The 21,487-nt window shown below is 43.9% G+C and overlaps 1 protein-coding gene and 1 long non-coding RNA gene across 3 annotated transcripts in view; both read left to right on the top strand.

Moving 5' to 3' along the window:
- The first annotated feature begins 4,013 nt into the window (after positions 1 to 4,013).
- RAB6A (RAB6A, member RAS oncogene family) overlaps positions 4,014 to 21,487 on the top strand; it is a 61,745-nt gene continuing 44,271 nt past the window's right edge. Inside the window, exon 1 of one of the 2 annotated variants that reach the window (XM_072850954.1) lies at positions 4,014 to 4,379. In XM_072850954.1, the coding sequence (XP_072707055.1) occupies positions 4,310 to 4,379 (70 nt within the window). In that variant the 5' untranslated portion in view covers positions 4,014 to 4,309. The remainder of the gene's footprint in view (positions 4,380 to 21,487) is intronic. The other variant, XM_072850952.1, reaches the window with a different exon arrangement.
- Positions 15,713 to 21,059, top strand: LOC140646650 (uncharacterized). Its single transcript, XR_012040513.1, has 3 exons — positions 15,713 to 15,878; positions 16,711 to 16,864; positions 19,099 to 21,059. It is a non-coding gene; the product is annotated as an uncharacterized lncRNA (long non-coding RNA).

Raw genomic sequence — 21,487 nt, 5'->3', positions numbered from 1 at the left:
GAGAGGACAAGGTTTGCCTGAAAGAAGAGCCCAGGTGGGCTCTGTGCCATGCACAGGGCTGTGCTGTCTCCTCCACCCGCTCAGCGTATGGAGGAAGCAGAGGGGATCTGCGCCACCTTTGCTCTCTCCTCTACGCTTCGCAAGGACACGGGCTCCCAGCTCTGAGCTGTGTTTTCGTGGTGCTCCCCCAGACACAACAAAACTGCTCATGTGGAACGGATGTGGTACTGCCCTTTGATCTCGCTTCATGAGCCACAGGCATGGCCACCGTGGCAATGACGTTTGTTTGATAACTCCAGGGCACTTAGAGCAAGGAGCACTGGGGGAATCTGAGCTGTCTGAAGACTGGCACTCCTGTTCCAGGAAAGCCAGGCTTCTCTTCCTGTGAACTTTGAAGCTCTGGAGGATATTCTCTGCTTGAGGAGGGGCTGCTGTGACTGGAGGGGGACTGGCTGGTCCTGCATTTGTCGGGGGAGACCGTGACAGGCACCACAATTAAGAGTAGGTCATGCTCATGACGACTCCTTGTTCCATGACCTCAAACCCTGTGTGCTCAAGGAAGGGGAGCTACACCCCCTAATTCCCTCTGGCCCTGATGGGGACTCATCTTTCAGCACCCACAAAATATGGCTGAGGAGGGAGCATTGCCCCAGACCGAATTTGGGGTACAGCAGTCACTGCTAAACATATGGCAGGAAGCCTCGTCCCAGTGACCGTCGTTGTCCTACATGTCTCAGAGAAAAACGAATCCGTCTCTTCATGGCGGAGTTTCTGCGACATCTGTCATAGACAGATACATTTTAAGTCCAAAAGGGACTGTTAAATCACGTCATTCAGTCTCCTGCACGTTGCAGGCTATAGATTTCCGCAGACCTCCAGCTGTATGGAAGCAGATCATTCCTGTTTCGATGAAAGTATCTTTCTCATAAAGGCTCCTGCCCTTGATTTTCCCTGGATACAAAGATAGCGCTGCTCTTGGCAGCTTGTTCTGGCGGCTGAGCACCCTCGCTGTTAAAAACGTGGACCTTCTTTCCAATTTGAATGTGCCTCGGCTTCAGCTCCCAGCCGCCGGTCCTCGCTGTGCCTTTCTTTGACTAATGAATCGTTTCACAGCCAGGTAACCGAATCCCTGTTTGCAGGAGCACAACCTGCCTTTTTGTGACATTTAGAAAAAGAAGCAAAGGTGTTGCTTTGTTGCTTTCCCTTTCAGCCACAGAAACCCAAAGCACTCCTTTTCTGTGCTGCGCTAAAAAAAACCCAGAGCGCTCTTCTTCCTCTCAAGGCTCCCCCGGCTGCTGAGAGGGCCAGGCCTTGCTGGAGGGATTATTTCATCCATCCTCGTCTGCTTTGCTGCTGATTTCTCTCCCCGTCACGTAGCTGGATGTGCCCTGTCGATGACCCAGCGTGGTGCACAGCACAAGTGCTGGCAGAGGTGATGCTCGAGCGGTTTGCGACCTATGCAGAAGGCTGTTGCAGGCTCCCTGCCCCTTCTCAATCCGCTCTCAATCGTGCTATCCGGAGGAGCAAAGTGGTCCTAGGAGAGTTGAGATCCAGCACCTGAAAGTCTCCATTTCTTTTCAGACTTGTCCAATTACAAAACCAATCAAAAAGCGTTTAAATAAACCCTAGAAGAAAACCTCTATCGTGCGTGTCTCCTCTTCTACCTTCTGCAGCGCTTCTTAGGACTGCGCCTAAGGCCCGCAGGAGTCGGTGGGATGATCTCCCCTGGCTTCAGCGAGCAGAGGCAGGTCCCTCAATTGCTTTCTCTTGAAAGCTTCATCCATATCCCCTGCCAGCTCCTCAGGCTGAAACCGCTTTGGCAGACAACGCAGAAGTGTTTCCTTTGCCCAGCGCGAAGAGATGCTGAGCCTGAGCAGAGCTTTTGTGATAAAAATAATTGTTACTAACAGTCAAGACTTCTCCCTGGTAGAGAGCCCTTGTTTTCTTTGGGATCAGCGGGAAAGATCCCTGAATCCATACTGACATCTAAACACAGACAATATATGTATTTAAAGTGATGTTGGAATTATTTCATTCAGGTCTCTGCCAGTCTGGATTCCTTTTCCCTGTGGTGTAGGAGAGCAGCTACACAACCAGTGCCACAGCAAGGGGGAAGCACTTCCAAATGCCGGGTGCAAACCTAAATGCGAGCTCCTGCTCATATCTTTATTAAAACTTATTTAAATTTGATCACCTTATTAAAGACACGTTTTCTCTTTCAGTTTACTGGCAGTTCAAGGCCTGGGAAAAAAAAACCCTTGGAGAAGCAGTTAATCATGTTGAGGGAGTACAAATGAAATGATCAAAAATAGAAAGCGTAGACTGCTTGGTTTTCAAAATGTCATCTAATTCTGCACCTGGGTTGCAGGCGCTGGTAGGGGTGAGCCTCGTGTCCGAGGACAAGATCCCTGGAGCGGGAAGGTTCAATGAGCGTTTCCGTTCACCAGGCAGAGACGGAGCACAGAGACCACGGCTGGAGACACCGAACAAAGGACGTTCACGGCCGAGGGTTGACCTACCTGCAAGCAAATCCTTGCCGAGAGCCCGTGCCCCCTTCAGCTACATGGACCATTTACAAATCCAGGCCAGCGGATCACATGGAGATGGAATAATAGTCGTTTCAACCCATGATCTTTTTCAAAGAGGAGATGGAGTTGGGGTGTGGTATCCCCTTAGCAAAAGAGATGCGGTGCTGAGACGTAGCCCTCGGGCCTTGGAGAGGAAGGTGTTGAGATGTGGGAGAGCACGAGAGAACAAAATTCACTGGTAGCAAATATATTTAGGGGGACTAAGCGAGTGGTGGGTGCCATTTCATAAGAAAGATGGGGACAGACTTTTTAGCAGGGCCTGGGCGATAGAACAAGGGGTGATGGTTTTAAACTGAAAGAGGGGAGATTCAGACTAGAGCTAAGGAAGAAATTTTTTGGGATGAGGGTGGTGAAACACTGTCCCAGGTTGCCCAGAGAGGTGGTAGATGCCCCATCCCTGGAAACATTCAAGGTCAGGGTGGACGGGGCTCTGAGCAACCTGATCTGGTTGAAGATGTCCCTGCCCATGGCAGGGGGGTTGGACGAGATGACCTTTAAAGGTCCCTTCCAACCCAAACCATTCTATAATTCTACGATTCTATGATTTCCCTGACCATCAGAGCAGAGAGGCTCTGGAGCAATCTCCCAGATGGGAAAACAGTGGAAAACCTACCTGTTTCCAGGTGGAAAACACCCCATGGAGCATTATTTGGACTTTGTTGAGTGGATTCGCAAGAGATTTACACCACCATCAACATGAATACAACCATGGGGCAGGAGCTGCAGATCCTGGAGGGCTCCGTCTCGTTCCAGGCAGCCAAGCTGAGATATTCCTGGGAACAGCAGGCGATGCCAACGCCAGCTGAAGCCCGGGGGCGGCGAGCGCTTCTGAAAATCACATTTTGTGTTCAAATTCAAGCAAGGGAGTATCGATCGGTGTGGGATTGCACCAGCATGGGAGAGGAGGGAGAGGAGGAAGGGGGTTCTGGCCTCTCCACCAAGCAGGGAGGGAGCACTGAGCCTTTTCTGAATGACAGCCCCAGCGACCACGAAGGGGAGACAGGGGGAATCATTGCCCTCGCTGGGAAATGTCTCCCCACTGTGGGGGATCCGCTGGGGCCGTCGTGGAGTGAGTGTCCCCAAGAGATGCTCCTCTGAAAGGAATATCCGTATCAGTTTAGGATTAAGCCTTTGGTCTTAAGGACTTTGCTTGTTCCTCACACCTTTGGGGTCCCCCCCCTCACAGTTCAGTGATTTCAGCAGGCAGGATTTCACCCCAGCGCCCAGGAAACCCACGCAGCCATCGTTAGGCTCCAGAGTGAACGGCCCCCGTCCCCCCCGCCAGCTCGGAGGCAGAGGCCGGCAAGTCCCGCCCTCTCCCGCGTCGCCCCGCCCCTCCCGCTGTGATTGGCCTGCCGCCGCGTCGGAGGGGGAGGGTAGGCGGGGCGCACGGGGACGCAGCGCGACGTGCAGCGAGGGGCGGGGCAGTGGCGCGCCTGCGCGGGGCGGGCGGGGCAGAGCGGAGCGCGCGGCCGCGGTGTGAGGCGCCGGGAGCGCGGGGGAAGGAGCCCGGCCCTGAGGGCAGCGGCAGCGGTAGCGACACCTCACCCAGCCGGCTGCGCCTCGCCGGGGCTACGCGCCCGGCCACACGCCCCTGCCCGCCGCCCGCAACCTTCACCGAAGGAAGGGGCAGGGAAAGAAGCGAGCGAGAGCGGTCGCGGGTCCCGCCGCGGGGAGCGGAGCGAGCGCGGGGCGGCGGCGGCGGCGGCGGCTCCTCCATCATGTCGGCGGGCGGGGACTTCGGCAACCCGCTGCGGAAATTCAAGCTGGTGTTCCTGGGCGAGCAGAGCGGTGAGTCACACCGCCCGGCCCGGCTCGGTCCGGGTCTCCCTCACGCAGCGGCGGCGGGGCGGGCTCCTCCCTTCCCCCCGTCCGCGGCGGACCCACCCTTGTGGGAGCTGGGGTCGCTCCTGAGGGGATCCCCCCTCTCCTCACCCTCCGTGGGGGGGGTCGGCTGTGTCATAACCCCACGTTATGAGGGGAAAAGGGGGTCTCCCGCCCCTTCCCCGCCGCTTTCCGTGGGGTGGGGGGCTGCCTCGGGGCGTTTGCCTCCCCCTTGCAGAGGCTGTTCTGCCTTGTGGTCGCTGCCCCTTCGGGGACAGGGAGGGATCGAGCGTGGTTCAGCTATGGCTTAAAAAAACCCCCAAAAAACAAACCACCAAAACCCCAACGGCCACATCTCCAGAAACAGTTGCTGATTCATTTGATCTCAGCTCCTCTGTTTTTTTTGGGGGGCAGGAGTCTCAATTCGTGGTGTTTGCTATGTAAATATAGCATTTTTCGAAAATGGAGTTAATGTCTTGGCAAAACGGATCCAACGCTCTAAATATTTAATTCAGTCAATGAGATTTTTCTTCCCTGTCTTTGGAATAAAAAAAAACCCCAGACCAACCCAAACGATGTCTCCTCCTTCCTCAGTAGAAGGCCTCTATCTCCAATACTGCATTTCAAATCTTTCACTTCGGAGAGTTTTCTGAAAAAAAAAAAAAAAGAAAAAAAACTCATTTGGTGGATGCTTTGTGTAATCCTGGTCAGATATCGAGCGATCTTTGACATTTGCAAAATATTTTCTGTATCAGGGTGGGGTATTTGCTCCCTCAGCCACCTTTGGTCTCTCTGTGGTAGGAGATGATGAAATACTAGTGTTTCCCCCCCCCACCCCCCCCAAATGACTTGTATCTTGGTGTTTCCTCACTTGTATGTAGATGAGCTTGGCGATAAGGCTGCTATTAAAATTATTTACCTATACATTGGTGGTTTCCTTTAGTCTGTTCCTTTCATCTTTTTTCATTTATTTTATTTGTGGGTGTTGGAACAGCTCGTCTTCATATGAAGGATTCAGGGAGCACAAGTTCAACTTGGGGTTTTTTTTGGTTTTTTTTTGGGTAAGTCACCTGATCTACTTGGTGAGGTGCTATTTGGCCAGCCATTTTATAAGGGTTTTGGAAGAGGGTCAATGTGTAGAAGATGCTGTTTGGGGTTTTTTTCTGCCCCCCCCCCCCCAAGATATTTGATAACAGGAATCTTAAGTATTAGCTATGTATTTGCAAAATGCTTGGCTTGTTTTACTCTATTTCTGAGCTTTGATTTCATGAAGCTGTTCAATACCTCCATGGAAGGTTGTAGCACCTGGTGCAGATCTTAAACCTCAGCAGCTCTTGCTTTACACGTGGATTTCTTGTCTAGTCTAGCAGACATAACATCAGATATCTGCTTCCTCTAGTCTTTTGTCATTTGTTTTCCCTCTCAGCTAATCATCTGTGTTTATACTGGAAGGTTTTAAATAATTCCTCTTCACAGCATCAAATCTGGGGAGGAGAGAAGGAGTTTTACGGGTACAGCATAGCAAAATACTCCTAACTAAATATACATAGCGTTGCAACGGCTGTCTGGACTGTGGCTCATGGATGTGTTCAAGCTGATTTGAAGCTAGCTGGTTAGGGCCTGGCTAGCAGCTGCAGTGTGGGTTTCAGCCCTGCCTTTGTCTTGGATCCTGGGCGATGACTCCGTGACTGATCTGCGCTGAACTCAGTGCTAAACACGGCGATGCCGATGGCAGCGTAGCCCTCGGTGTGTCCACGCAGCCCACGGGTGCTGCAGCGTGGGCATGCTCCAGCACGGTGCTCGGATGATTCTTGGCTGTGATGGAGAAACGCCTTTTTCTGAATTCAGCTTGAATCTCTTCAGATATTGCTGTCATTATGTCATTCTCTGTAATTTTTTATTTTTTTACTGTCCAAAGGGTGAATAGCTCCCATTACAAATGGCTCCTGGAAGAATAAATGCCCTAATAATGTTCTTCTGTATGATGGAGATAATTACAGAAGCATCTCTGATGCTGCAAAGGGAGTTCAAGTGGGCTTTGCTTACATGTAGCTTCCTTTGTCATTCTTTGTTTTGAAGGTTAAGGGAAACGTAGAAATAAAGTTTTTATACTAGCAGCTTTCATAAATGAGAAGATCTCTTTGTACAACTGTTGCGCTGGATTGCTGCATTTGCTTCCCATTTAGCTAAAAGGTTGTCTGCCCTGTTGGAAGGCCATAATTAACGATACCCTACTGCTGCTGGTGGGGAGGCTGAGTGCTTGTTTCATTTACATTCAGGGACTTCACAATGACAAATGAAATATTATAAAGGGCTATGACATCGATTAGCTGCTTCAGCAGCCAAAGCTAGTTAATACCAGACTCTCTGTGCTGACTGTATACAGTCTCTTCAATAAATGTGTATGTTATGGCTAAGAAATTCTTAACTGGAGTTCATTACTGTGTGGGCTTTACAGCCCTTCCATGGCATTGTGTGAGCGAAGGCACTATCATTCCATGTGAGATCTGCAAGCATCTCTAGATGTTTTATTCTTATTTGAAAGTGGGATTGCACAAGTGGATGCAGTCGGTGATTTTTTTTTTTGCTGGTATCCTCAGCCATATTGTGGGAGTTCAATGCTGTATACCTAGGCGTTCGTATGGACTGCAGTGATTCTTCCTGGTTACACCGTTCATCGCTAGCTGCAGGTTCCCCTTCCTATGCTAAGATGCTGATTTTTTTTTTTTTAAAAGCCCCTTCTTTTCTTCCTCCCTGATCCCCAAAATCTTGTCTCCCGTGTCTGTTACTCACATCGTCTGCCTTTTCCGTTTTTATTGCGCCAGCTCCTCAAGCGCTTGGTGCTGTGGCACGCAGGCTGGCACACTGCTGCAGCTCTGTCCATGGGTCCTGCGTGTGCTGAGCAGTCTGTCGGTGGTGCGCCGTGACATCAGGTCCGACTGATTTACTGGATTTTCTGATTTTCAGGATTTACTGCAAGTCATTGCTTCTCAATAGCAATATGGTTGTTGTGTCCCCCACGCCCCTCCCCAGACGAGCCTGACTACTTGTCGCATGTACTGTGGATTCATCACAAGCCTGCAATATAATCCATGTCCAGCCAGAAGAAGCTTCTCTTTCTTTCTCTCTAATTTTTTTAACTTGTATTACAAGGATATAGCATTGGGTGGCTAGGAAGAAGGCAACTTCACCAGTGCTTGCCTTAATTGAATTACTTTTCTCAATGATTGAAGATTATACAGAGTTTAGCAGTTTTAAATATGCTAATCTTTACTGAAAAGGCAGAGAGAGCTCTGTGCTGAGGGATTAGAGCGAGCTATTGTGTTGGGGGGAAGTATGCTTCTTACTGCCTTTGATCTTGTTTTATCAGGTGATTTTCATAAGTCCTCATACCTCAAGTGTAAGAAATTCTGATTTTTGCGTCACATCAGTTAGTGTACATATCACCTGTGTTATAGGGTAGCTTGCAGTAAATATGGTATCTATTTGAATACTAATAACATCTTTAGTTTTATCTTGCATAGGAGCACCTCTCCTAGTTAATACATCGATTTTTTGATTGAGTGGGCAGAACTGAATGCTGGGGCACTGCAACAGAAATATTCTTTCATCACGTGGGTTTATGCTGCAGCTTTTATTGGCGAGCAAGTCTGAAGGGCATTAATACGTACAGAAAGCAAAATAAGTCCCTGTTGTCTCTTTCTGCTGGCATTTCTGCATTGCATAAGATCTTAAAAAATGTTAATTTGTTCTAATTTTCTTTATCAGGAACTGAGATGTTTCATATTGAAAAACTGATACTCCTCAAGTTATTATATTGTACTTATAACTGTTTCGAAACCACTAATGAACTATACTGTTGCATAACGATGTTGGTACAGCTGAACAGTGTGATATGTCTTATTAGATAACTGGAGAACTGCAGGTGGTTCTGGTGTAACACGAAGCTGGTGCAACACTGGTCACAGTTCAGCCTGTCTGCAGAGACTGGCATCCCTCTGCAACTTAAAACTCCCTTCTTTTTAAGGAATTATCTTCTTTACGAGCTCCAGAGCACTATTAACTAACTTAACTGTAAACCATCGGTGGTTTAAAATCTTGTCCCCTTCCCTCCCATTAATTTCCTAGTGTATTGGTTTTCCTGTGGCTGGGTCTTCAGATATTTGGGTTTATATTCGGACTATATGCATTTTCCACGAGTCGCTGAACTTAATTTTCTTGGGTACATCTGGAGGCTGAATATTGTCCCAGTTCTTTCTCCTCTCCATCTCTGAAATAGCCTTTCCTATAGCAAAGTCTGGAAGAAGCACGTCAGACTTGGAGAAAAAGGCCTAAATGTTTTGTGGTGCCTGTTCTCATGGTGCGTTTTGATCCCCGTCTATTTGTGGAAGCCTCTGAAGGAGCTAGATCTTCCCTTCAAAGGAAGGATAACTGTGCCTTTCTGCACTTTGGTATGTTTTTCTGTGTGTATCTGAAGAGTAATTTGTGAACTTGGTAGAAAGAATCTTCTTATCCCTTGATTTAAAATAATGGATTCTATATCTGCAGCTGTTGGGGTGTTTGGTGGTACTTGACACTTTCTTGGCAGCTGATCCAGGTTCTACAAAGGTGGTGTCTAAGGCTTTTGCTGAAGCTGTAAGTGGGACTAACAGAGAAACAAAGGTGAGGAACCTCATTTGAGGCCACCTTAGCAGAAGATCTAGCATTTGGAAATTATCAGAGCCGACAGTTGTCAGCCATTCTTCTCGACTTCACTGATAGTTAAAAATCTGTCTTCTGTAACCAGTTTGTGAGGAAGTAGCTATCTTCCTTATTTACCTGATAATTTAGTCCAGGTGTTTAAAGGTCTCTGTTGTGTTCACGCATGTACAAGTACATGTACAAGAACCCCAAACCAGTGAACCAAAACTAGCAAACAGAAACTCTCAATGGTTTGAAACGTGGCTCAGAAGAAATCTAATTTTGCCGTCTCTACATGAACGCCATCAGATTTTTCAAGACGACCTCCAAAACGCTCCTGTGAGTCCTGTAACCTGCAAGAACAGTTACCTTGTGACAGACGGACATTTCTGAAAGGGTATGGGAGCTCTGATCCATCTCTTCTGGTATGGAGCAGGATAGAACAAGACTAAAAGCACTATTTTGAAAATGAACTGATATAATCAAAATGATTACAAGTTTGACACATTAGTATAAATTATTTATGGAAGTAGTCTAAGTGAAAAATGTGTGTCTCTGCAAACAAACGGCAGTCAAAATAGGGACTGGCAGTGAAAGTAGAATTTTTCAGGTCTGTTTTCTTGATTTATTTACTGATCTTACACAAAGTTGAAAAGCTAAATGGATTCTTTGTTTTCCCCTCAGCATAAAACAAACCCTTCTGGCTCTAATATATTGAAGGGTGCAGGGACAGTGAACAACTGAATCACTTACTTTACATCAGATATTTTCTTTTTATGTTCAAAACATGATGGGCTAAATCTGTTTTGGAATATTTGAGTAATATTAACTGAAAAAAAATGACTTTGTGTGTTTCAGTAGTATTTAACTCTTACCCAAATGCAGCCTTAGTGTATCACAAAAAAAAGCTAATCTGGGAAGCAAATATTATATGAAACTAAATCTAAATAAATTCTTTTCATCCGTGTGAACTATGTAATAAATAATGGGTCAGGAAATTTGTGTTTGTGGGTATGTACATATATTATACTTAGAAAATATCAAGTGGCGGGGATCCTTTTGAGACGGAAATCACTTCTCGTTGGTTGTCAACCAGTAAAAAAATACCAGCTTAAGAAAATAATCAACTCTAAATGCAAAGCAGGATCAAAATTGGGGGTTTAAGTGGAAAGACTTCCTACTCCTGATGTTGCAGGCAACTCAATGTGATTATAAAATGTGCTACTGAAACCTCCCCTTGTTGGATACATGGACCTATTTTTTGCATGCCACCGAGTTCTTGAGCCCCTTGCTTGCTTCGGGCTGCCTCCTGTTGAGTCTGTCAAACAGAGTTCAGTCTTCAAATTAGGAAGGAAGTCCTTACTCAGCTGTACAGCACAATAGTGGTATTTGTTTAATTTGACTTTTTAGCACAAGGGTGTAACTTTCCTTTCTTGTTCCCTGTTAGCATGTTCTTTCTGCTGGACTGCTGTAAACCGCACTGAGTCAGTGCTGCCACAATGCCAGGGCATGGTTTCCCAGTCCACTGTATGTTTTTAAAAGACTTCTTGGGCTTCTGGCATACCCAGTGTGATGCTAACTGGTTTAGTTACAGTGTGCACAAGGGAAGCTGAGGAATACGATGTCCTGAAGTTTGACTTTTAAAGTATTTTTACAAAGCCAAACACAAAATCCTTGAGACTCTTGATAGAGGTGAGAACCAGTTAAAGAGAGTATGTGCTCCAAAGTCCCTTTCCTTCTCTCAGGGCATTTTTATCCACATTGTAACTTCCTCCTTTAGTCCCATTGCAAGGACCAGAGCTGGAAATGCCACGCTGGAGTCTAACTGGTAACTCTGCAAGCAAATCCTGCTTGACCTTGGCTGCTTTCACGAGTGCAGGTGCTTGGCTAAGTACAGGTGCGCAGTGGTATCGCCTATGGTAGCTGCTTCCATTTTAGTGCACAGAGTTTGGGGCATGCTCTTAAGAGTTTCCATGACTTGACTAGCTGCCAGTATCCCCTGGAGATGCCACACAGCTATTCTGAGATTTGCAGGCTCGTAGTGTTCTCTCATCCAGACATGTGTAGGTGTCATCAACACACAGAATTAAGGCTTTGGTTTAAATCTAAAAGCATACTTGCCCAGAACAAAAAGAATTGGGAAGAAATATTGGAACAATACTGATGAGCAGGTAGCTATTTGTCTTCAGACATGGCCAGAACCAGCTGCGCTGATGGAAGGTGTGGGTAAACCTGCTAATGAGAAAATGTTCTTAACTTTCACTTGGTCTCTTTTATGTCTTGAATTGTGACCACTGTGCTATTAACATTTGTGACCATATAAATGAATGCCATTTATCCTGCTAAGTGACTTTTTTTAAATGATTTGCTTCTAGGAGAGCAATTGGCAATTGCTGCAGCAAAAAAAAACCCAAAACCCACTCCAGCATTTCTGTAATTAATGCAGAGGCCAGTTTATTCCATTCCTCTAAATGTTTCCTGCTAAGCTTCCTGTACTTGCCTCTGTCTAGGTTTGAGTTGCAGCCAGTTAATTTTCTTAATGTTCTTGATATGTGCAACACAAAGGGAAGGGAAATTAAATCTAGAATAGATGTGTAGCTAAAAGGAGCGCGGCCCTCGGAGGGTGCAGTCTTGCTGGCAAAGCTCCAAGCAGTGGCTGATGCAGGATTGACAAGATTCCTGTCAGTTTGATCTCTGCCAAGGGGTCTAAGTAGCTGCTGCTGGGAGTCGGGGAGAGTGAATTCCAGCTAACCAGCCAAGAGTTCGGCCCTGCAGAGGCTCTGGAGCTGTCTGCTCAGAAATGGGCAGGCAGCATTGTGTTCATCTGAGCGCAGAAGTCTTTCTCTGCAGCTTGTAGGGCCAGCACTTCATTTGTTTTAATGAAGATGTTGCCTTCTCTGGGAGTAGAAAATATTCACTCATTACCGACTCTGTCCTCTTCTGCCAGCGCGGAAATGGCTGTGAGAAACCCTACTTGTCAGTGATGGGAGGATTCTTGTTTTTATGGCCTGACAGAAGGAAGGCTTAGCAGAGGAATCTGAACTAGATGGGTGATTGAATCATCCAGTGGATGTCTGAGGTGGCAGAGGAAATGGACAGAGCAAAATTTATTGTAAAAGCTGCGAGCAGAAGCATACTGTGCACACAGAGATCAATAAATCTTGGCGAGAGCAGCATGAGCTCAGGATAGAGGGCATTCAGTTAGGAAATGCAGGTAAGTGGAGAACACTTGCTTCTGGAAAAGCAACCGAATCTGCAGGTAATGTTTCCTGATGGATGCAGTCAGTATTGTGAAAATAGATGAACAGGGCTTAACTTTCATGTATAACAGAATTAATTGGCGGTGAAACGCTGTGCTGCAGTGTCTTCTCTTTCAAAAGAAGTTCTGACCCCTTCTTGACTTTACTAGGCAGCAGTAGGCAGATCTTCATGCTAGAGGTTTGATGCCTTATTTGTCTTGCCTATATTACCTGACTTTTATTTTTTTTTTTCCCTTCCCTTGATTTCAGACTGATGCATTTGCTGCTGAAGCAGTTTTTGAGTATTGTGTCCTTGGCTCACTCAAAATGGCTGAAAAATCACTTGTGTCTGCATAAAAGCTAAAGGCTTTACTAAAGCTGAGCTTCTGCTGCTTATTTGGATAAAGCTGTAGGTGAATCTTTCAGCACAGCAGCTGAACACAGCCAGAGGAGGCTCAAATTAAAATGGCTGAAGAAAGTTTGAATTTGGTGTATCATCTCAAGGAAATCCTAAGCTTTTTTTTGTTGTATTTCATCCTGACCTCGGAATGCCTTACAAAGAGGTCTTCACAGGGTCCGTCTCTTCCAGCCCCTTGTTTCCAGACCCACCTGCCAGTTTGGGTTCTTGTAATTCCTTCTCAGCTTTCCAAGCTGCCTCTTAATATCAGTCCTTCATGTATTCAAGTCATAATTACGTTCCTATTCTTTCTGTTCTTCCAACTTCCCATTTTTCTCTCCTAGTTGAGTTATCTTTTGCCTTTTTTTTTCTGAGCAGTCTTTGGAGTGGCTTTTATCCACCATCATGTAATTAACTTTGTGACCATAGTTCTTTTCCACTTTTTTATTTTTAGTTGCTCTTAAACCTCAATGTGACTTGAAGAAGGGGATAGTTTTTTTTCCTGAAACTGCCTAAACAGTAGGCAGATGAAAAGCTTGTGTCCCATAAAATTTACCTCTCTATTTGGATGCTGTAGTGTAATAGCAGGCTTGAAAAAAGCTTTTCCCCGTGCAAGTGTCACAATCTTACAATCATCTGCTGGTTTGGTGTTAAAAATTATTTTTCCCCCTTTCTGTTCAAGAGTGCAAAGGACTGGTAGGCTGCCTCTGTTTATATCCGTAGGCTTGGGTGGACTGTTTATGCTGTCACAGCAAGTAATTTACAGTTAAATACAGTCTTGGCCTTAGGAATTCTACAATTTCGCTTAAAAATACAATTTTTTTTTTTTCTTCTGGAAGAGAGCTGGGTTTTTCCCCAGATCATTAAACTGCAGAATATATAGTAAACTCAAGAGGAACCGTGTGTGAATTACTACATGCATTCCCTCCAGTAAATCCTGACATCTAGAGAAAAATTTCCCTACGGAATTGTGCGGATGATGTTTTAAATGGTCTTGTAGCCTCTGCAAGACTTGCACAGCTAAGAATGAGCCAAAGACTTGAGATCTGGCTTTGCCTGCTTGGTTTCAGGTTAAATCAAGCCTCGTTGTTTCCAGCATGTCACAAGTCAGAGCCGTGCCCCTTGGAAGGTAGAGGAGCCAGGTACCCTGGGCTGGGGGTGTCTCTGGAGCCTTGATCCCAGGAAGAGCAAAGGCTTTCCAGCTTTACCCTTTGGAAAGTCAAGGGAGGGAAGAAGTGTCCTACATGAAATGTTTTTAAGGAGTTTCAAAACAGCTCCATGCTTTTTCCCCAATTTGATGCTTCTCAAATGCTTGCCTAAAATACCTGACTCAAGAATCTGCTTTTACATTATAACGCCATGCTGCTTTGATTTCAGTAGACGATTCCCCGCTGCCACCGTCAGCCACACAGCGGAAGAAGATGGCAATCAGGTGTTGTGTAGTATTTACTGCACTCGGTGGCATCTCTTTTATGAATCTTAATGGCAAACAAATGTGGCCTTCTGTGTTTGGTCGTATGTCTTTGAGGTCCTCGAAGAACCTGGTGGTGCACTCAAAGCTGGCTTTGTAGGTATGACAGCCTGAAGACCCAAAACTACCTCCTGTGCACATTTACACAGGGACTTGCTAGAGTTGGAAATAAGTCTTTTCTGTGTATCTTGGAGAGTAAATATTATAGTTAAATAGAAACTTAACTAGTATGTGTCCTTAGAGCCCTTATATGAAGGGATTGTTCCTCTGGAAAATGCTGCTGGAGGAGAATATTTATTTCAAGATATTGTATCCCAGCTGGCATGTAGATAATTATTCTCTAAAGAATTTTCTGCTCCAAACCTGATTTCTCATATAAGCGCTTTCTTTTTTTCTATAGTTGAACCCTACAGTTCTTTTTGGAATAGCCTTTTTTTTAGAAGAGGTCAGAATAAAATAAGAAAAAAAAAAACCAACCCCAAAAAACTTGTTCTATTGACTATTTGGAACCAAATTCCTGTCTTAAGTACTAACTTTTTTGTTTTTTTAAATTCTTCTAGATGAGTATTAAACCTTGGGTCTGCAGACCCCTCAGGCTCCATGGCCTCTTTCCAAGGCATTTATGAAATGCAACTGCAAAAAAACAAGCTTATTGTCAGCTGGCTTAAACTCCCTACAGAGAGGTCTGTGTCTCAGGAAGTTTATAGGGGCCTGTACATTGAAAGGCTGAAAATCGTTGTGCTGGATTACCATTACTTAGTTTGCCAGATTAACTTCATTTGAGTTTGAAGTTCTTAATTTGCAGTGTGGGTGGAGCAGGCAGCAGGAGCGTCAAGTGTCCATGCTGGTGGCCTCTGTTCTGTCCCGATCCCCAGGAGGAAAGCTGTCACAGCTCAGGATCAGAGTTGTGAAGGAGAAATGGGTAGTGTGATGTCAAGATACGCTTATCTTGAATTCTTAATGTAAGACCGTTAGGAGGCTAGGCAAGTGTAGCTGTATGTTTCCTGGACTCATACGAGTGTCTGAGGAGACCAGGGTGTACAACTTCTTAAACTGTGCAACTCAAGTTCTACATGGGTTTCGGTTTCTGTTGCTAAAAAAATAAATTGTGGTTGGGTTGTTTTTGGTACTGAAAAACGGGGTTCTGTGCTGTTTCTGTAACAACACACACTGGTATACATGTTCTACTCTATTTTGATATCAGCTGTTTTCCTCCTGTGTTGCTGTGAAGTTGCATCATATAGGCTAACCCATGTGTATTGTTGTGCAGAGAGGATTGTGTACATTTCTGGCTATTTTTGCACCAGTCCCCAGGTATTCTTCACAGACATCCCTGTCAACTTGGATCAGCAAATGCTGACTGAATTCGCACTGTGCTTTGTGGAGAGGTGTGCTTAATGAAAGCACACAGAATGTACTCTGTGCGTTTCTTTTCCTTACAAGCTGCCTCCTCAGAAGCCAGGCTGCATTGACCTTAAATCGGGACTATTTTAAGAGCTTGTTTGAGCTTTGTTCTCAAGAAGTACTCACTCACTGTGTTTCCTTCTTTTTTTCTCCTTCCTCTAGGCAGGACAAAAGAAGTTGCTACAGTGTGAGAGGGCAGAATTTTGTTTGGGGCAGCATAGGATAGGTAGTCATGAGAGGAGGGAGCAGGAAGAAGTATTTGCTTGTTTTGCCAGGTGGGTAATGGTGCTGGGGAAACATTAGGCAAAATTTAAATTAGTTAAAGGATGGAGGGAAGGGAAGTCGGTAGTAATCCCTACCATTTTAATAGGTCTCCTGAAACTTCTCTAATTCGTCGCTTGAAAAGGCTGACTTAGTATTGCTTGTTGTGCTTTCAAGGGCAAAACATATTTAGGAAGATAGCGATAGCTCGTTTTAAGGACTCCATTCAGCATGTGGTACAGGGAAACGACGACTGGATTCCCTGAGCTAGATGATAGCATATGCTCGTTTAACTTGCATCAGAATAATGTTTAGTGCTGAAAAGAGTAGAAGCTATGAATGTTTCAGTCCAGAAATGTATACTCAGGTGGCCGTCCATTTTACCTCCTCCCTTCTGCTGCAGTTCTCTGCCTGAGGATATTGCCATCTTAACATTACTTTCTGTAGCTATAGAAAGTCTTGCATGTTGTATACCATGACACCATGAAGGAGGAATTTCTCCTGTGAGACAGACTTAATCTACAGTATCTTCTCTCTCCCCACTACAATCTGCTGCATGGGATTTTATCTAGTTTTCTCTAGATCGCCAGCGTTGCTTGCATCTTATAATACAGTTTCTTGGGTTTATCTGACTTTAGCTCATTAAATTATGCAAGTAATGCTTAATATGGGGCAGAGAGGAGATTACATGGAAACAGAGGACAAAGACGGAAGTTGTACTCTGCATGCTTATTTAGAAGGGAAATTGGAAGATAAACATTTGGAGTCCCATAGTGGACTTGGATAAAGGCTGTATGCTTTGTAACAGTTATCAAGATTTTTGTGTCAAACTTCCTGTTTACACAGATAGCTCCTGGCAGGAAGAACGGCGGTATCCATATTTGCCTAGCTTGCAACTGGGCTGAAGAAGTTGTCTACCTGAACTACCAGCACTGTAAATCAAAAGATTTATTAGGAGGGGATCCAGCTGTGCCTAGGCATTGTGGAAATACGGTGTCAGGTAATTGTAGCTCTAAAGAACTTAAATGAAGCCATGTGGCTTAGGAAGAAAGGACGAGAATAGATCATGTTCAAGCAGAATGACAGATGCAGTGGCGACAGATGTCCTAATGCTATATTTCTTTGTCACTGCAGAGAGCAAGGTTTAATTAGGAAGGCATCATCTATGGGAAAAGGTGATGAACCAAACTTCAGATAACCAAATATTACAGAAAAAACTCAGGTCAAAGAAGCACATTCAGCTGCTCTTGTTTGCAGAAATAGGACTTCTTCGCCATGCTCTCTCCAAAGGCAACAGGATAAGGAGAAATAGGTGGGCTGTTTTTGGAAAATTCAGATTATTCCTATCACAGTGGTGAATCTGGCTCTTACCTCAGAGAGAAGATAGCGGAGACAGAACAGGTTTGGTTTTTTTTTTTTCCATCCAAGGTTAAGAGTTAGTCATAGTGGTATAGAGACCTTTTCTGGATGGCAGAGGGTGGAGACACATTCACACCACCAGTGACCATACAGTCTTGAGGTGTGGGGAAGAGGTGAGCTTTGGATAACCAGGTAGGGGTTTATAGGTGAGGTCTAAAAGAAAGACTTGCAAACCCCAAAGAAACTTCTGGATACTTGAAACAATTAAAAAGCTAATGGTTTAGGGAGAGGGAGTGCTTTTGTTTGGCTTTTGTGTGTAAGGTTATATACCTAATGTATAAAGGGATGTTGCAATATAAAAAGTGAACCTGCAATGCACTGAATTCTTCCAGCTATTCAGGCAGAAATTACATTAGAACCCCTTCAGTAACACTTTCAAAATTAATAATCCAGATGGTTCTCTCAGCTGACAAAGATAATACTTTACAAGTCTGTATTGTGCTCTTTCATTACAGGCTTCATTGAAATTCTTCTCCGGTTTACATTAAGAGGCCAGAATCTGAGACTTCTGCAATATGGATATTTTGAATAAGAAAGAGGAGAACATTGGCTTTTTCTCATAGGGAACTGGAACCCCTCTGAGAAGGGCATAGAAGGCTGTATGGGTGTTTAAAGTGGAGGAGAGGAGGAGTTCCCTGTTACAGACAAGTAAAAAATAAATCTACTCAGATTTTGTACTGACTAGATTTGAAGCTGAGAATGCAAGGGGTAGATGATTAATCATTTTAAGTGTATAGGTGTTCCCATAACAATATGGACTATCTTCCTGAATTAGCACTTTTAGAGGTGCTTTGGGCAGCTAGTAAGCAGGAAGGATGAAGTTTAAATTCTATAAATGAGTAGTGTTTTGCTGTGAAGATCAGGGTCTATTTAGGCTATGTATTTTAGGGCAAAGTGTGGTAAGAATCCTCAAGTCTTGTGGTCTAACCCTGTACTCTTTTCTCTGTTAGAGCGTTCATGACTCATTGTGACACAGCTGGTTGTAAGGTTACGACAGCCTTCACGTAAAGCTGATGTAGAACCGTATATCCATCTTTAGTAAAATGGATGCCACTGATGACAATGGGAACCTTGGGTGACTCGCTTGGATATAATTTAATATCAGGCATTCGCGTTAGCGTGGGTTAATGTTACCCTGACTTATCTGCATCTGTAATGGGGGCAGAGAATTACTGTGCTTTATGCAGGTGTTAGGAGGATGATGTTTCCCATAAAACCTAGGTGGTTTTACTAATTTAAAATAAGAATTCCTTAAGCTATGGGCATCCTTCTAATTAACTTTCTCAAATCTCCTTCCTCACTGGAGATGTGTTGTCCATAAAGGTGGAAAAATTCAAACAACTTATTTTTTTTGATGAATCATCCTAGCACTCCCTCTACAAAGATCCCTGAAAAAAATATTCCCCCCAAAAAAGTATAAGCTTACTGTTTTATATTAGTGAGGTCCTGTCTAACCATGGAGTCTTCCAGAGTAAGTGAAGCGAATGAGAATGATGTGTTGAGTGATCTGTTGGCTTAGAAGCCTCTTGGTTTGGTTTAGTTTGTCTGGCTAGCACCTTTCCCTAAGGGTTGTTCACTTTTGCTGATTTGATTCTTGTAGTTATCAGTTTCCACACTAATGTGGCAGAATTTTGAGGGTTTGAAGCTGTGAAGGAGATAGTGAGGGATGTTTCATGGTCTAGAAATGATGCAGGTGATTCAGCTAAATGTAATGAAGGCAGGCAATAGCTCACCTCTCCTTCTGTAATTTATATAATGACCTGTATGTATGAGAATTAGCTAATGAAAACTAGTTTTCTCCCTGTTTCTCAATAGTTCCAGGAGAGGAAACCCACATCTGCTGTCTTGGAAGAAGTGTGAGGCTTGCCATGGGTCACGCATCATCTGAAACAGGACAATCCTATGTTTCTCTTTTTGCCCTGAGATTACTGGAACTGTTCTGAATGGAAGCTGAATTATCCAGATTTCCTCTCTTCCATTTTGTCTGAGCATGGAATACCAATTAAAATGTTAAGTTAACATGATCACAAGACCCATTTTGATATTGTGGAGGTGTCCAGACGTTTGAACCACCTTGCTTACACTGAGCTCTTCCAGGTTTTTATTCATGGCATTCAATTTCCTAATATATTTGCTATGTCTAAATAGAATCTGTCTTGGTGTTTTGTAGTTGAAAACACCTCTTACAATGAGTTAACCACTGTTAAGATGTTTTTAAATAGAGGCATTTTACGTGTTGTCCTGTTTGCAGTATTTAATGAATACTTTCTGTGGGACTCTTCCTTAGACAGATTAGTCAAAACCTTTGAATCTTGTACTTCAACTGCTGTATTATTGCTGGAGCCAGTCTGCCTGGATAGTTCCTGAGAGGAAAAACTTTTAAATTCTTTTTTTTTTTTTAAGGAAAGGTTAAATAGCTTAGTCTAGAAATTTCTTTACAGTGCCTTAAGAACTTTGATAAAATTTCATAAAATCGTGCAAATAACTGTGAGATACTTCCTTTTTTTCCCAAAAAACTAATTTTTTTTGGTGAAATCTATATAGTTCAGGAGCAATCCTGAAGGCTGTACCGTTCTGTATCGCTAGTGTCTAATAAATGAACTTATTTTTCCTTCTTTAAGATGATGTATAGAGTACTCTTAATGGACTGCTCTAGAACCAGGGATGAGGCATCTCCTTGTTTCAGCAACTTTGTGGGCCATCATCACTTTGTGTCCTATCCAGTTACATTTCCAAGTGGGAAGTATAACAGCTCAAACTAGAAAGAAAAAACAGAAGCTGAAGGTTAAAACTTGACTGCTCCAAGTCAAGTGACAGGAATTGGGGTGTTCTGGGATGTCTTTGCTGTGAGGAGCTTTCAGATGTGCCAGCTCCTCAACTTGGCTCAAATAGTTTGCTTTTAATAGGCAGCATTATCAATAACATTGGGATGTTTTCATCTGGGTTTTGGGTGTCTAATAATTTGACATTTTCCTCCTTTTTTTCCCCCTAAACTTCCTTGGAAAGTTATAATATGGCCACCAGTGTAGAGTTCAGTGTTGCACTTAAGTGAAAATTCAAGATTTTATGAAGACTCAAGTTATTGTAATAATGTTTATGCAGGGTTGAGGCGTGGCGGGGGGCATGCCAGCCTTCAAAAAATGAACTGATTTTGAGGCATTCATGCTGCGGTAGTAAAACATGCAGAGGGAATTCAATTTTCTTCTGGTGTACCTGCAATGACTTCACATTTTTGTAGTATCTGTTTATGTGCTAAACTTAGCAGGACTCTGTCCATGTAACCTGTTCAGTGAAGTGCTTGAATTACCATCTTAATTTGGGGCTGCTCCTGAATGAGAGGAGATTCTGGTTTGCTTCAATAGTTCCGAAAGCTAAAGTTAACGTATTTTACTTAGCAACGACTATTGAACTTCATCCCAATCTCAGTGTTGGTTTTATGTAAGATTTTTTTTGTCAATTTCTTGAGAAAAATATGATAAACATTGTATTAACTTTATTGATAGACTGAATTAAAGCTTCACGCCTAGTTAAGCAATGCAGTTACTTGAAGCAGCTGAACACATCCTCATCAAGACTTTCCACGAATGTCGAATCAGTTAAATAGCATTCACTGACTTTCACTATCAATAAATGTAGGTTAAAGAAATTTCTTAGGGGGCAGTTTGGTATGCCTTCGTGACTACAAAAAACTTGAGAACTAATATTCTTTTAAAGTTGAATAAAAGAGCCTTTTCCTCTTATAGCTATCCAAACTCTTCCATCCTTTTCTTCATGTGTTGATTTCTGCCTATATTTTCTGCTCTCTGTAGATGTGATTCCTTTTGTATCTGGTGAATACAGCTTTTCATGCACATTAATGCAATCCAAGTAATATCTATAACTGATGATACTGTTGCTCTTACATTACATTCTCAAAATCATCAACATCTAGAGAATATTGGATTGACCATGTACGTTTAGGCAAGATTTTTCTTGTGTACATATTCTGAAGTAGTAGGAATATATTCACGTCTCAGTCTCCGGCAGTCGCAGTACACGAGCAAACTGCACGGGTAATTTTTGATCAAGACTGGTTTTAAGGAAGAAGCATCAAATAACGCTTCACTGAAGTTCAGTTTTGTAACCAGTTTTAAATTGTAATTAAACATTAATGTAAAATGATTTGGTTCTGTTCTTAGACTGTTTACTGTTAAGTTGCTGTTAA

This window comes from Ciconia boyciana, chromosome 1 (genome assembly GCF_034638445.1).
Source record: "Ciconia boyciana chromosome 1, ASM3463844v1, whole genome shotgun sequence".
NCBI classification, from domain to species: Eukaryota; Metazoa; Chordata; class Aves; order Ciconiiformes; family Ciconiidae; genus Ciconia; species Ciconia boyciana.
Note: the sequence above shows the minus strand (reverse complement) of the source record. Positions and strands in the feature narration are given on the sequence as shown.